At 45.4% G+C, this 17,047-nt stretch overlaps 1 protein-coding gene across 1 annotated transcript in view; it reads right to left on the reverse strand.

Annotated features, from left to right (window-relative positions):
• Positions 1–6,961: 6,961 nt before the first annotated feature.
• METTL16 (methyltransferase 16, RNA N6-adenosine) overlaps positions 6,962–17,047 on the reverse strand; it is a 78,068-nt gene continuing 67,982 nt past the window's right edge. The window contains exons 9-10 of the mRNA XM_026517877.4: positions 13,759–13,932; positions 6,962–13,622 (exon numbers count right to left, since the gene is read on the reverse strand). Of these exons, the coding sequence (XP_026373662.1) occupies positions 12,999–13,622; positions 13,759–13,932 (798 nt within the window). The 3' untranslated portion in view covers positions 6,962–12,998. The remainder of the gene's footprint in view (positions 13,623–13,758; positions 13,933–17,047) is intronic.

A 17,047-nucleotide genomic window follows, 5' to 3' on the forward strand; every position in this document is an offset into this window, starting at 1 on the left:
GACGTCACCGGGCCGCGGGCCAATGGGCGGGCAGGACAACACGGCATGGAGCAGCTCCACATGGACACCCCGCGCCGCCAGCCTTCTGTTTAAAGGGCCAGTGTCTAACACGGTCACATTCGTGGGTGCGGATGGGTCCTCTGTTAACGGAGGGTGGAACGCCGAGAGGGAAATTCTGCAGTTGTGCCCTGGCCTATCCTTTACTTTTCACCAGCCTCCTTTCAAAACCAAGTCTCTCTCTTTTCTTCCCCCCAATTCTTGTCTTTGTCCACGCGTGTCTAATGTGGATGGCCCACAGGCCACCCTTTGCTCTGGGGTCGGGGCGGGGGCAGTTAAGGGTAGGCGTCCGCAACTCAGACCGAGGAGGCGGGGCCCAAATCGGGAACAACAACGTGGAGGGCGGAAGCCTGGCCCTGCCAGCCGCCAGGCTACTGAGGCCGCGGGCGGGGCGCGGGGTCGGGACGCTCAGTCTGCTCTAGACCGCGCTCGCCTAGAGGGCGGTCCCACCGGCTGGCGCTTGCTGCCGCTGCTTCTTGCGCCAGTGTTTGGGGGCGCGTGCGGGTACAATCAGAAAGTTAGACCTTTGTCAGCTTACCCAAATCCTCTCATTTTGCAGATAAGGAAACTGAGGCCCAGAGATGAAAGAGGACTTCTAAAGTCACTCAGTGTTCCAGTTGCTGCAGGCCCCGGAGGGAGGAGGATTTATCCTTGACCCCGTGGACGACTCTTTTGAAGGCAGTTCTGGGCAGGGCACCCAATTCAAAAAAAATCATGAGGGAATATCAGACTGCCTGCATGGGAAGTGGTCTGCCCACTTAACATATTGTAGTCGGGGTCTCCAAAATCTTCACCTGAAACCCTGCTGTTCTGCTTTTTTGGTGCAGACCACGCGAGCCCCACTGGTACAGTTGGTAGTGACACAAAGGCCGGCTGAAGGGACTTTGGTAGCATCCTGGATCATGTACAGCTCTGCTGGCCCAATGCCAGCAGTCCTATAGCCCCTGGGTCCTAGCCTCAGATTTCTTTTTTTTTTTGCTACCAGTTCAGAGTGGGACAATGCCAGCTGGGTTCAGGGTCTTGCAGCCTGGGCTTCACCATCATACAAACCCACAAAGCAAAACTTTATGAGGACAGCTGAGTGGCAGACCACCCTGCCAATCCATCTCATCCCATCCCATTCCATCCCCCCCCGCCCCGTGCCCTTGGAGGGGTATGTTCCTATTTTGGGGTCTAGCTTAAAGGCAGAAAACCGGTACAAATGCATTGCCTGCAGGCTTTGCTCCCTTCCTTTGAGGGCATAATGCATACTAAGGAAAGAAAATCTGCACAGATCTTGGAACTCAAGAACCTAGTGAACAGAAGGAAGGGGGTTGTTTGCCAGCAGCAATCTATGGAGGGATCTGATCTTTACACATTCAATGCCCCAGCATCTGTAGCTGAGCAGAGGCCATTACACACGTCCACATGCCACTAGCTTTGCCTACGATGGAGCTGGAAAGGAAGGTGGGGGAGGGGGTGGGAACAACGTAGCCCAAGTGCCCTGGGATGAATGCCCTTTCCCTGGGAGAGATCTGGGCTGGTCCTGACATTGCTCCCTTTTAGATGCCTGCCACCCTCTACGAGTGTGGTTGGGCACGGCCCGCTGCACAACCAAAGAAAATGAGAAGTTTAAAGGCAATACACAGGTGTGTGTGTGTGTGTGTGTCTGTGTGGGCTACTAAAGTGTATGTAATATACATAATAGTGACCCGAAATAACGTTGTTGACCAAGTTTTCATTTCGTTTGGGGTCAGCACTGTACTATTCTGTCCAGTTGCCCAAGATGCTCAGCTCCACCCAGCTATACCTTCTGCCTTCCTCAAGTGGTCACAGCACTCGAATAGTCCTAAGTCTCTTGTAGAGGCTGAAGTCCAATCTTTGACTGTTCTTGTCAGGTACCAGCTCTATTCCATTACGAAGGCATTCCTCTGAAAAGGAGCATTCTGAAGACAACTTTTCCTTCAGGGATGGGTAAGCAAGAGATAAAAGTGGGGTGAACAGAGTCAAATGCCAGTCTCTCTCCCTTGCCCCCAATACTCCATCTGCTCCAGAGCTTAGTGGAGATGCTTGCTATTTAAAACAAACAGCCTTACTGGCTTCACATGATCATCTGTTTATTTGGGTCATGTGGGGACAGCAGCCAGGGGATGTTAGGCAAAAGCAAGGGTTTAGAAAGGTGGCTTTTTTTTCTGAGACTGTTGTTGCCTACAGGAGCCTGAAAATGGCTAAACAGAATTTCTTATCAGTCAGGGTTTCCCCAGTTGGGGAATGGACACAGTTGGGGTGGGAGATACCTACAAGGGGGGTATAAAAGGAGAGGGGAATGAATAGGAGAGCCGTTTCACATTTTAGCCCCAGCTTCCTGTTCCAAAGGGACGGAACTGGGGTAGAAGCTGGCAACTGTATCCATTCAAAGAAAAGTGAAAAGAAGTCTTCTGATGTTTCAGCAGAAAGGTGAGCACTTTGTGGAAATGATCCAAAGCCCAGCCATCTCCAAAAAGTTGTTCCGAAAGTTCTCTTGTGGCTTCTAGGTGCTCAGTACCTTTAGAGCAGAAGGACACCAGGGCCACCCATCATTGTGTACTTTCTCATGAAAGGATTTCTATTTTCAGTCTTCCTCCTCAAGTCTGCGCATCCCAATGCCCAGTTCCAATCCCTCAATTCTTTAATATCCCAAGCGGGAGACATTCCCTTGATGAGACTGTCTTCCACCCTCCACCCCACCCCACTCCGTCAAACAAAGCATTTCATACATACATAGGCAACTCCAAGAGCTATGAAAATCAGTTTCCTGACCCCTAAGATGCATACATCATGAGAGGGCAGAAAGGGAGTAAAGCCAAAGTACAGGTATTTATAGCAGATCCCAGAAGGACCAACTTCTCAAATTCTGCAAGTGGTTTTAAGGAGCTTTTCACATATCATAATTAAGATAAGACCAAAGGGAGGGAGAAAGCCAGGATGAAGAAGGGACAGAAGACTAGTAGTACACCCAGGGTCACAGCACGACATTCATTTAACAAATATTTATTGCGTGCCTAACATGTGCCAGGCACTGGGCTAGGCAGCCTTGTAGCCAAGGCCAGGTGACCTTTGGTAAGCCAGGGTGGGGTAAAAGGTCACAGAGCAGAACTCAACTCTGCAGTAATACCTGGAAAACGTTAGCTTCGCTCTGGACCACCGCCGTGCTGGACATAGCACTTGAGGCCCTGTGCCCGCACAGAGACCCATAAGCACGCTGCTGCACTCATTTAGGTTAGGTCCCAGATCAGCATACTTTCCTAACAAGGGGTAAGAAGAAATTAAATGGACCGAAACTGATTCCTGACAAGCCCGGTCTGAATGATGAGCAGGATTTTGAATTGCTTTGGAAGAGTTGTATCCCATATGGTATTCATCCAGTCATCAGTGAGGTGGGCTCCTTAGAGCTGGCAGTTTCCACCAAAGTCATCACCTACCTTCTTCCACTCCCACTGAGTAAAGGACTTCTCCCAAATCTACAAAACAGGTACAATCAAGTCACGTACTTTCCCCTCTTCCTATGATCTCACAGTTGGAAGAGTTGAGATTATCTAGTCTAACCTCCCAAGAGAAGGTGTCTTATCCAACGTCACAAAGCTGCTTAATAAGTCAGCTGCGATGAGAGTGGCGTGCTTCTCCCTTGACTGTGTTGGACAGCCAAACCTGGGAAGTGGGTCCAGAGTCCTTGAAAACCTCACAGAAATGGGTGCTGATAGGGAGAGAACTTCTCCCCTTCTGGCTAAAGACAGGAATAATCATTAACTTTGCTTAGTGCTGCCCAATGAACAAACCTCGCAGACAAGTGCGAACGCCAGAGAATCAGACTTAGCTTCCAGAGACTCAGGCCACTGAGGAACTAAGAGCTTCTAACTGGGCCTGGGTAGACAGCCATTCCTCACTGGTGCCTACGTCTGGCCTGAAAAGGTGACTGGGGGAAAGGGGCAGATTTTTATCCAGGCAACCGCCCTGGGTGTGGACACTGAGTAATAAGGAAAGAAATGCAGTTCAGAAGCAAAAAGGGAGGAGCCACGCACTCTGAGCTTTTCTGAGAAACTAAAGAGGCTAGCTAAACACTGCAGCTGGAGATGGGGGTTATAGGGGACTTGGTAGGAAGAAGCTGATCAAAGCAGAAAGTCACGAGGGAAAGGATAAGGACTTCAGCTATTCCTCTAAAAAAAAGAAAAGAAAAAAGCGTGGCTTTATGAGAGAAAATGAATTCAGGTCATTGGGAGTGAGACGGGGCAAGGTTATGAGCAGAGCAAGGTGTAGTCTTGTAATGTGAGTCAAGAGACAACTGGGTCAACTGGGGGATGGGGGGTGTCCATGACAGGGGAGGCCCCCCAGGACTGAGGGGCTGGACTGTAACACCCCATGGAAAGGACTGAAGTCAACTGTCCCAGCAATCCGAGCTCACACCTAAAAGGCAGTCAAGTCTTTAAAACCCAAGAGATCAGCTACCTGATCAGAACAGTACGTAAGGCCCTGAGCAGTGGACTCTCAATGACTGGACTGCCTAGATCCAGTGCCCAGCTCACACCCACAACTGCACTTCTTTCTAAAGCCCCAGGGCCCACCGGGAAAGTCTCTACTGGATAGTGCTGGGGACAATCTAGGACACTCCAGGAGCCACATACCAGCCTATGCCTCTCCCACATCCAGGCTGGGGGCTGATACAGCACATGACCCCACCCCCACCCCAAGGGAGTACCTTTCCCATCACAGATACCTCAGATGGCAGGGCTAGAGCTCACCGGTCCTCTCTCTGAACAGTTACTCTGCGATGACTACGAACCATTTGTTAAACACAGTTAGGTTCTTATATGTCGTATCATATACCAACATAAATTCAAATGTTACACGTAAAAAATAATGGCCAGAAAGAGCCATAATAAAATACAGGGAAACATTTTTTCTGCTCCAAGAGCAGTGAAGATTTCTACCCATGAAGGCAAACAAAGAAAATATAAAGGGAGATGGGGTGCCTCGGTGGCTTGCTAAGTTAACCGTCCAACTCTTGATTTTCGGCTCAGGTTGTGGTCTCAGGGTCTTGAGATTGAGCCCGGGGTCGGGCGAGCAGTCGGGTTGGGATTCTCTCTCCCCCCTCGCCTGCCCACTCACCCTTCCCTCGTGCACACTCTCTCTCTCTCAAAATACAAAACAAAACAGTAAATAAAAATACAAAAAATGAAAATATAAAGGCAGAGGCATGACAGATTTGATTACATAACCCCCTACAAGTTCCTGGGGCACCTGGGTGGCTCAGCTGGATAAGCGGCTGCCTTCGGCTCAGGTCATGATCCCAGAGTCCTGGGATCGAGTCCCACATCGGGCTCCCTGCTCAGCGGAAAGGCTGCTTCTCCCTCTCCCCCTGCCTGTGCTCTCTGTGTCAAATAAATAAAAATCTTAAAAAACAACAACAAAACAAAACACCAACAAAACCTCTACAAGCTCCTAACTGTAAAAACAACAAAATTACCAGAAATAAAAGGAAAAGGTAAATGACAAAATGGAGGGAAATATTGGCAAATGTGTTCTTGCAGTTTAATAACAAAAAGAACACTTGTATAGAAAAATGAACACAACATAATTTAAATTTTATAAAATATATGAAATAACATATGTAACATAAATATGTATAAATATATGAAAATGTCTGACCTTGCCAATACCATAATAAAATGAAAACACTGGAAACAGGGGCGCCTGGGTGGCTCAGCCAGTTAAGCATCTGCTTTCGGCTCAGGTCATGATCTCAGGGTCCTGGGATCGAGCCCACTGTCGGGGCTCCCTGCTCAGCAGGGAGCCTGCTTCTCCCTCTCCTCCTCCCTTGTGCTGTCATTATCTCTGTAGCTATCTCTGTCTCTCTCTCAAATAAATCTTTAAAAAACAAAAACAAACCACTGGAAATATTCTTGTCTATCAATTGATAAAGGACTTTTTTAAAGATTTTATTTATTTATTTGACCGAGAGAGAGAGAGAGCATAAGTAAGGGGGAGAGGGAGAGGGAGAAGCAGGCTGTGGGGGCTCAATCCCAGGACCCTGGGATCATGACCTGAGCCAAAGAGAGACGCTTAACGACTGAGCCACCCAGGCTCCCTTAAGATTTTATTTCTAAGTTATCTCTACACCCAACGTGGGGCTCGAACCTACAACCCTGAGATCAACGGTCGCATGCTCTACCAGCCAGCCAGGCACCGCCAATAGAGGATTTTTAAATTAGCCTTGGGGCACCTGGGTGGCTCAGTGGGTTGAGCGTCCGACTCTTGATTTTGGCTCAGGCCATGATCTCAGGGTTGTGGGATCAAGCTTTATGTCAGTCTCAGCATGCAGCACAGTTTGCTTGAGGTTTTTTTCCCCTCTCTCTGCCCCTCCCCCACTCATGCACACTCTAAAAATAAATAAATAAATAAAAATCTTAAAAAAAAAAGACAATAAAAATTAGCCTTGTAGTGCTATCAAAGGAGTGGTAAAAACTGGAAATGTACATTTACGGAAATGTAAACTAGCACAACCTTTTTAGTGACCAAATTGGCAATATACACAAAGAACCTTTAAAAAGGTTCCTGTGCTTCAGTAATTCTTACGTAAGTTTATCCTAAAGCAGTTTAAGGAAACACAGTAAGATTTGCTTTTTAAGTAAACTCTATCCCTAATGTGGGGCTTGAACTCACGGCCCAGAGATCAAGTCACATGTTCTACTGACTGAGTCAGCCAGGCGCCCCCACACACACAAAGTTTCTATACAAAGATCCTCGCTAAAGCGTTATTTACAATAGAGAAAACCAGAAAACTAAAATTTCCAGCAAGGAACAATTGGTTTAGTGAAGTAACACTCACAGTACGGCATGTAAAGAAAACAGGTTGTTAGTAAACCAAAATATTAGTGGTGGTTGTCTCTGGGGCAGTGTGATTACTGGTAATTTTTATTTTTAAAAGTTTTCTGATACAGAGATTAGTTTTATAATCAGAAGTTTATCACAATATATTGCTACATGAAAAAGATTATAAAAAGTCATATACAATATGATCCCACATTTGCTACTTAAAAATATATATGCATATAAAAATACTAACAAAATATAACTCCATTTGAATAGTGGAATTATACATTTTTATTATTTTCTAAATTCTTATGAGAATGCACCTTTGCAACTATGAAACAGGTTAAAGGGGAAGAAAGTTCCCCTGTGCTTTCTCAGGAAGGGCCTTGGATCTCTTGATCTCAACCACTGCGACGTGCTGCTACAGATCTCCTTCCCACCCCGCCCTTCTCCTCAAAGTGCTTCTATTTCACCCCCCAACGTGTGGGTTTCTTCACCTCCCTTCCCGCCACCAAACCTACCTAAATCTCTGCTCCTCAGCTCTGAAGTCCCCTAGAAATGGTTCAGGTGACCCTTCCAGTCCAGATGAGATGAGGAAGAGCACTAAGGTTGCGGCAGTCTGGATGGAGAGGCTGGGCTGAATTTGGGAGGCTATTTCTAAGGTGAAAGATTTTAGTCCCGGTGGTGAAGGAGAGAGAGGATTCCTAATCTGGACAGCTCGATGGATGGTGATCAAGAATATGGGAGAGAAGCAGGTTTCGACAGTAAGTAGAGTTTGACACCGCCATGGTCCTGGAGGAGCTGTCCAGTAGGCAGTTAGGTATGTGGATGTTGAAAGTTCAGGAAAGGTCTGGATTGGGGAATGCTGAATCTATGCGTGAACAGTAGTTGAAGTCATGGGAATGGATGCGGTCAGCCAGAAGTGCTAGGAGCGAAGAGCCAACAAGGGCCCTAGATGGAATCTTCGGGATTCTCTTTTAAGAGGTGAGAAGGACTCTAGAATCGAATAACAGCTACTCCCTTTTAGTCAGAACATGAGCTCTATCCCTTCTTGCCTGGCCCCTGCTATACAGGATGAGGAAATATTTCACTCTGTGAATGAATCGAGTCCTTATTAGTGCTCGCCTAGAGTTCAGAGAAATACAGGCTAGAGTTTGGTTCATAAAGCCCCCCATGTGCCCCTGAAGGCAGGAATCCTGGGACAAACACACTGAATTAAGGATGCTACACCAGAGCAGACTGGGACCCCCCCTTCCCAGCAAGAAACATCCAATCTCCTCAATCACAGAATCTACAAGAGCGGGTCCGGGCCTCCTCCGCCGTCCTGGGAGGGTCTGGCTCCACAGTGCTCTCCCCAGAGCCTTCTCTTTTTGGACAGCAGTAGCACAAGCTGCCATTTCCCTGGGGGCTGACTGGCTGCTGAAGCCAGCCAAGTCCCCTAGCCGGGAATTTCCTGGCTCTCGTTTCTAGACTCTTGGGCCACACTCCCTGAATGGGTCCACCAGATGGCAGGCAGCCTTTTCTTTCCTCTAGACTTACATAGTTCATTCACCCTACCTGGGGAAGATGACTTGCTGTTTTTCTGACAATCGTGACTTTCTCCAGCAAGATCAAAAAGCACATCAATTCTGTAAGTGAAATATTTGGAGCTGCCTATTAAAGTATTAACAAAGTAAAACCCTTCTTCCCTTATTATACAATTATGTATTGTCAAAGAGTCATTACCTAATTATCAGTTATTTTACATTGATTCTGATCCAACATGTGCTTGCACGAGACATTTTATTATGTGGTTTCACTAACTACTTAATTATCTGCACTGCTGCCAAATACAAAATTCTGTGAAGATTTGGTAGCATAAATTAAGAACTAATTATAAGCAATTTCATTTATCAAATCTTGCTCATTGATCACAGGCTTGACAATACTACTATCTTAAAGTGCTCAATAAAGTGAGGCTGGTTGAGAGATGCTTTTTCTCTCTCCTCCCTGCACCATGTAATAGAAGTCCCCCTCCTTAGAGGTAGGTCGGTTGAGCCTAAAGGTCCATTTCCATTTAAGTGTAATGTTTGTTACAAATCTGAGATTTGGTACAAGACCTCAGTCTCGGATTTCTGGACCCGAGTTCAAACCCCATCTCTGTGACTTAGCTCTGTGGATAACCTTAGGGCCAGTCACTTAAGCTCTCCAAGCTTCTATTTTTTAAAGCTATCACAGAGGGACACCCCACTGCTGTGAGACAATTTATGTAGAAGATGGCCAATCAATTTGGTTCCCTGTTCGTCACTCCAGTACCTGGAAGCACAGGTTTTGTTCTTGGTCAAGAAGTGGCACTCTACACCTGCAATTCTGCACTTGTGGTCTTGGCCTTCGGACATGAATCCGCAAGATGTTCTGACCAGAAATGGAAAACTCAAAGAAGAATACAAAGAGATGAGCAAGTCGAGAAGACCACTCTGCTTATGCACTCCTCCAGGTGTCTTAATACTTCTCTCACTTAACTGTGGCTACAACTCTACGAAGCAAGAATCCTTCATCTTTTGTATGAGGAAGCCAAGGCTTAGTGAAACTGACTTACCCTGCGAGTGAACCGGAACACAAAGCCAGGCCTCATGACGCAAAGTCTCTTTTCTGCTTTTCATTCTCCTAGGGTGCTGGAGAAGCATCTGGGATTAAATATCCTTTGCCCTCTTGGGAACATCATATACAAGCCAATTCTGCCAACTCCAGCAGCAGTTTCTGGTCCACTCCTTCTTATCTTAGTTTCTTGGCTCACAACAAGCACCCGTGACCCTCTGCTTCCCCGGGGAGAGCCTAGAGTCCCTAATGTTTTCACCTGGACGGAGAGGCAGATAGGCCACACCTCAAAGGGCATTCAGAGGTGCAAGGGCCTTACTCAGTCACAACAAAGTCCCCTGCAGTAAAAGCACAGCCTCCAGAAGGCGGCATTAGCTGTTCCAAAAGGAGCATTAGCTGTTCCAACCAGTAATTAAAAAAATAAACTGCTGTTTTAGTCATTTGGGTGAGTCACAGCAGAGGATCTGAATGTCTTCACAGAGCAGAGCGAGAGCTTTCCGTATGTGTGTAGGGCCCTGCTGCTAGTGGGGTGAACCCCACACAGGGCTTTCAGATACTGTGCTGGCACTAGCACCAAGACTTTGTACTGGGGAGCATTTAGAAAGGTTCAAGACAACCCACGCTCTGTTCCAGGAGGCAAAAGTCAGTTCATTCTCTGTGTTTTACTAGGGTTAGGGCCCGTTCAGCAAACCCAATCTCCTGGGCAGCAACTTCTCTAAACAAGATACGGTCATGGCCCTTTCCTAGGGGCACCTCCTGAGGGGCCTTAAACCTGCTGCACCTTTGAGACTTTCCTTCTCCAAGAGGGCTCCTTATTTTCCAAATTGGACCTTTCCCCTCCTCATGTGCAGAGAGATCTCCTGGGTGGCCACCCATCACCTCTCATTCTGTGCCATAATAATAAGGGTAGATGGCACTTTTCCTTGAACCCACACAGACACCAGAGCGAGGAGTATCTATGTTCCACAGAGAAGCGTCCCTTGTGGGAAACAAGGCCTAGCTAACCTATATAACGTACACAACACAGAGCCAACAGTGCCAACTTCTGACGTACACAACACACACGCTAGTCAACCAGTCAGATAAACCAAAACAGGAATTTAAAGACCAAAGAACAATGAGAACAGCTTCTTAGAACTCTCCATTTTAACTCTTCCTGGAACTCCAGACTTCTGGAAAACTACTGATTAAGATAAACAGATAGTGCCCCCCCCCCAGTACCTCCATTAACTAGATAAAAGTTAATCCAAAAGACTGACCCAACCTAGATATCTTCTAGACTAGCAGGACACATGGAAATAAAAGAAAATACTGTCAACTGAGACCACAAAGAAACATAAAAAGGTTGAAATACTATGCCCAGATAAAAAGACCACGGGGTGGTCTTTCTACTTTTTTATTTCAAATTTTATTTATGTGAAAATGTACTTGTTTGCATAAAAAACATTATCTGGGTAGCAAATGGATTATTTCAAGAAAATATCAAAGACACATTTTATCTATTTCTGCAGGGAAGTTAAGGAGCTTGATCAAAGGGCCAAAGATGCCCCCGTGTGGCTACAGAAGAAAATGCTGTGGTTTAGGTAAGATGAAGGGCTACTTACTCCCTTCTTTTAAGAGGCCTTGGATTTTCCACATCTTGCAGTTTTATTACTTGTCAGAGCTCAGACATTGGTGCAGTCCCAGACTTGAACGTTAGTACTGTGCCTGCAATGCATTTTGAACAGGCAAGGAGGGTACGTAAAGACACTACTGTTCTAACACAGAAAAATACAAGACGTTAAATGAAGAGAAGTGTAATAAATACACAGCATGAGTACAACCAAAGTTAAGCCCACACCCTTGCACACCCAGATCATCTACAGAAAAGGAGGTAGAAGGAAACATTAAAATACCAATAATGGTCATAAGACTGTGATGAGGGGTGATTTTGTTGCTGTTTTCTACTCTCATTTTCCAAATCTTGAATGAACACATGCTACTCTGTGTGACCCTGGGACTAGTTTTCTCATCTTGTCAGAGATTCTTCTCTCTGAAGGGGGATTGGGGGGGGGGGGTGTTCAGAGAACTTTCAGAAATAATCCAGGAGGTTTATGGATTCTCTAGAGGTCCTTGGACTTCTAGTGAAGAACGCTAGTTAATATGTTTTCTTGGGCAGCTCTGTCTCTACTGACAGAGGGAAGTACAACAGAGTCATATTTTTAGTTCTTTTATCTCTGCTGAGGGTCAGGTTTAGGTGCTGCCAAGACAGGCCAATTTCATCAGTTTTCTGCCCTAACCAACAGCCACCTTTCAAAAGCACGGCTTAAGTACTCAGCCCCAGTCTCTTCTGTGGCGACGAAGGGGCTCTGGCACTGTACTCAGTCCAGACAGAGCCTTAGACCACTGGTGTAAAATCAAACTCCAGGTGCGAAAGTTAAGCACAGCAGAGGGTAACTGAGACACCAAGAGACCCCCTTTCCAGAGGCATTCCTGCTGCGCCCTGAGACACTCCAATGAGAAACATGTTTTAAGAACATGGTCACCCTGGCCTCAGAATTCTCCAGTGCAAACAGGCAGGCACCGAAGAGATTACAAGGGAACCCACAAAAAGCAGTATTTGATCAGCTACAACTTCTCTGGCAATAGATGAGACTTTCTTAAGCAATCTACTGTTCATAACTATCTTGCTCCATTTCTTATTTCTGTCATCAGTCATTTATCCATTCAAAGCTACGAATATATTCCCCCCAATCCCAGAATTCAAACAGGATTGACAGATTTCAATTCTGGATATTCTTATATTAAAAATAAAACAAAGCTCCACTTCAAATGTCAAAAGAAAAAAATCATACATCAGTAAAACCGCTACAAAACAGTACTTTCAAACAGGTTGGAGGTAGGGGTATGGTTTCACTCTGCTGTGTCTCAGTCACATCGTGTGGGAGTCTGGCTTACCTAATTCTGTTTCTGAAATATGCAGCATCAAAACAGACATGAGTCAGGAATGTGACATCTTCCAGGCACCCTCCCAGGTCAGTCCTTCTTCCTGGCATTACTAAGCTTTCTCTCCCTGACGCAGGGGTAATCAATCCTGTGGACCCAGAGAAGTCTTGCGGGTGACTCTAGACGTGGGCACAGGGCCTATCTGTCCGGTATACTGCCTCCATTCAAGAACGAGAAAGCCACCCCTCTTCAAGAAGCAACTAGGGATGGCGGAGCCGAGTGCTCTGTAGTTCGCACCCAGACCAGACTCCAAAAACAATCCTTCTGGCCTCAGCCTAAAGCTAAGGTGGTCAACTTAAGTCAGGTTTAAATCCCTCCTGAGTTTACTGATAGCTTTTTGTTGGTGCTGGTAACAATTTTTCCTCATGAACTACCATACTAAAGCCTAATAATTTTAAGAAGGGGGGTGGGGACTGTTTTAAAATAGATTAATTTGTTTTGTTTTGTTTTTTTAAGATAATTGCACATAATGTTACCAGTGGGCCTATGGTGGAATGCCCCTTGCCACCCCGAAGTAGGCTGCTTTATAGAAACTTTCCCAACTGTGCAAGAAGTTAACTAGCAACAAGCCTGAAAATTTGGTTACGTATATAGGTACAAAGCTGGTTCATCAAATCCCTGTTCTGGCCCTCAACCCAATGCATTTCAACTAAAGCATCATCCACCTCCTTCTTTACATTTATCAAACACTTAAATAGGTAATGTCCAGCCACTCCTTGGAGATGGCTCCCTTTTTCAGACACTGGACTGCTGAACTGCTCAGAAGCCTCTCGGTCCTGGGCTCCATTGTTAGAGCCTTTACAACTCTCCAAAACCTCCGCCCCTCCCTTTTCCTCACTCCTTTCATCCTCCATGGGTTCTGGGTTTTCTTCCTGGGAAAGGAGATCCTGGTTTGAGCAATGGCCCTCGACAGTGGCAGACTCGCCTTCCTGTGCGGCAGGCCCACATGGGACACTCTCCTGGGGGCCCTGGGCCAAATCTTGGCTACTGCCAGACTCTTTGGGGGTGGACTTTTTCTCCTCCAAGGCTTGGATGACATCCTCAGGAGCTCGGGGAACTTCTCTCAATTGTCTCACTCGTTCTCTTTTCTTTCTCCTTAAATGAATCCAGGAGTTTTCTATTGCGGTTAGAAAAAGGCTAACTTCTTCCTTTCCACAGGGAACTCGCTTATGCTGGACCTATTTAATGGAGGAAAAACAGAATTTTAGAGGAAATCACTTTTCTCCTCTCAAAACTCCTTTAAAAAAGCAAAAAAGAGGAGGAAAGAAAAAATATATTGTTGTAAGTACTTCTTCAATGTGCTTAACCAGGTACCTTCAGGTCGGTGAGGATTTTTTCAATCCATGCTGTCACTACTACTATGCCTTCCACTGTCTCAGAGCCCAGAGATGATGCTTTGAGGGATAATTCTTTCATCACAGACTCCAACACCACGAACGTAATGGGTTTCCTTGACTTCTCTAATTTTCTTCGCTTACTGGGTGGTGACTGAAAGAAAAAGAAGGCATGTGGGAAGAAGGGAAAGTTATCCAAATAACCAAATACCATGCATTATAATGAACTCAACTAGGGACATTTCCATGACTTCTACTACCAAATCCAGAGCCTTAAAAACACAAAGGCCTTTGCGTGTTTATTTTCAATACTTAAAACAACTCTGCCATATAGATTTATCACCTCCCCATTTTATAGAAAGGAAAACTACGATACACAGATATGTAACCAGGTCAGGGTCACATAGCTAGTAATTTGCAGTTAGAATTGAACCACCCCCAAAACAGGCAGCCATAGGCTATCAGCATGTAACACCCTCCTGTTACTAAATGTTCTTAATCTACATGTGCCCAACACAGGCTTGTACAATTATTTATTTCATGGTAACTCGAGGACCCTGGGGCACTATGTTCTCTTCTTTAAAGACCGACATGGTTTAGGGGCACCTGGGTGGCTCTGCTGGTTGAGCATCTGCCTTCGGCTCAGGTCGTGATCCCAGGTTTCTGGGATTGAGCCCCAAGTCAGGCTCCCTGCTCACCAGGGAGTCTGCTTCTCCCTTTCCCTCTGCTCCTTCCCGTTCATGCACTCTCTCTCTCTTTCTCAAAATAAATAAAATCTTAAATAAAATCTTAAAAAAAATTTTTTTTTTTAAGATTTTATTCATTTATCTGACAGAGAGAGAGACAGCCAGCAGAGAGGGAACATAGGCAGGGGGAGTAGAAGAGGAAGAAGTAGGCTCCCAGCGGAGGAGCCTGATGTGGGGCTCGATCCCATAACACCGGGATCATGCCCTGAGCCGAAGGTAGATGCCCAATGACTGAGCCACCCAGGCGCCCCAATCTTAAATAAAATCTTTACAAAAGAAACCTGCATGGTTTAAAATCGCCTATATGTAATCTAAGTTGATACTTGCTCAGGCTTGAAGGAAAGCAGCTGGTCAGCCACAGTCTGTGAGATCACATGCAAGGAATGACCAGGGTCACTAGGATCACATGGGCAGAAAAGGAAGCCTGTAGAATCCTGGCTAATGTTAGGACCAAGCCAACAGCTAGCTGAACACTGCCTCTCTGCTGGAAGAGGAGATACCAGTAGTGACAAGAAGAGTGGATTTAAAAGCTAGTTCCACATAACTGAAGACTGTCATCTTTCGATTTCAAGCGTAGGAGTGATTTATACTCTACCCACTAGAGGGACTCAAGTTCAATTTAAAAAACTAAATGGCGTTGCTGTATTTAAAACCTATTTTTCTAAAGTAAAAATTTACTAATTTTTTAATGACTCTTAGCTAAGACCAGACATATTATGAACACTTTAAGAAACAGAGCTGTACCTGTTGGCAAAATTTATCAAAACTTTAAAAAATTAAGGTAATTAAGGGTCAAAATGAGCAGATAAAGATTATAAGAAGAAGGCTCATAAAGAGAAAACACCATAGTCAGCTTTGAAGACCTTTTCCTGCAAAAGGCAGCCCTTCGGTGGTGGTGTCGCTAACTGCAGCTCCACCTGGAAACACGGAACTCGTGCGTATACACGCAGTCAGGTCCACTTACTGGGTGAGGCCTTGTACGAACCAACCAGCAACTCCACACCTCATAAATACACAACAAAACAGCCAGCTTTTTCTATGCTAGAAAACTCCTAGCTCATATTTCTAGGAAATAATCTACATTTTCCCTTTATACCACATATTAACTAAAAAAAAAAAATAAATAAAAAAAGGAAATTAAAGAACACTAGAACACAAGCTTAGAAGAAAAGGACCAGGGGCGCCTGGGTAGCTTAGTTGGTTAAGTGTCTGCCTTTGGCTCTGGTCATGATCTCAGGGTCCTGGGACGGAGCCCTGCGTCGCTGCTCAGCAGGGAGTCTGCTTCTACCCCTCCTTCTGCCCCTCCCTCCTGATTGTGTGCTCTCATGCACACTCTTCTGTCAAATAAAATCTTTAAAAAAAAATTTATTTATTTATTTATTTATTTATTTGACAGAGATAGAGACAGCCAGCGAGAGAGGGAACACAAGCAGGGGGAGTGGGAGAGGAAGAAGCAGGCTCCCAGCAGAGGAGCCCGATGCAGGGCTTGATCCCAGGACCCTGGGATCACGCCCTGAGCCGAAGGCAGACGCTTAACAACTGAGCCACCTAGGCGCTCTATAAATAAATAAAATCTTAAAAAAAAAAAAAAAAAAAAAAAAGGGACCAAAAACAGAGGGTACATATATGACTAAGAATCTGCTCTTGAAAAATGAATCGTGGAGTCAAAGCTCTGAGTCTGAACTTGTTCAATTAATGTTTCAGACATGATGAGACAAATTCATATTGATATTAACACAGAAGTATTGTTATTACTCAATCACCCAGCATAAGAAAGATAATTTCTACAGTCTACTGAGAGTCTAACACTTTTCACTAACGAGCTTAAGATGTGATTATTAAACTGGGGAGGAAGAAAGTTAGTGGTCTGTAGGAGGGGGATGGGGGACAAGAACCAGAGTCCCAATTCCACTTCCAACATCCAAGGCTGTTACTATGGACAGGTCACTGTAACAGGATCATCCCGGACAGCCCACTCAGCACACCAAAGATCACTGAGAAATATGACTAAAAGGACAGTGCCTCATATCTCTTCTTACAGAGATGGTAATCATTTGTGCTTAAATTCCAACGAGCCAAGTGAAGATGCTGCTGTTTCTCAATTTGCCATGCTAGAGCTGGCCTACAATAGCCTTTCTTGAAAAAAAGAAAAGACTCATCATCATTTCTATAACTTAAAAGGAGAGAAATGCGTTCTCACCGAACGTAACAAGAGCTCTATCATGGATCCACTTTCCAAGTTCTGAGGAAGTCAGATATAACAAAATAGACCCTATTACTCCAGGATGAAAATGAAAACTTATGTATCTCAAATACAGCTCCTTTACCTGGCATTGTGGCCCCAGTTTTTCATATATAATGGCCAACTACTAGATCTGGTACATCTGAATATTTTTAGTGAATTGCTTCCAAGATTTTATTTGTTTACTTACTTACTTGGGGGGGTGAATGCACGTGCATGCGCGTGCAGGGAGATGGGCAGAGGCAGAGAATCGCAAACAGACTCCCTGCTGAGCACAGTCT

This window comes from Ursus arctos, unplaced genomic scaffold (genome assembly GCF_023065955.2).
Source record: "Ursus arctos isolate Adak ecotype North America unplaced genomic scaffold, UrsArc2.0 scaffold_24, whole genome shotgun sequence".
NCBI lineage: Eukaryota > Metazoa > Chordata > Mammalia > Carnivora > Ursidae > Ursus > Ursus arctos.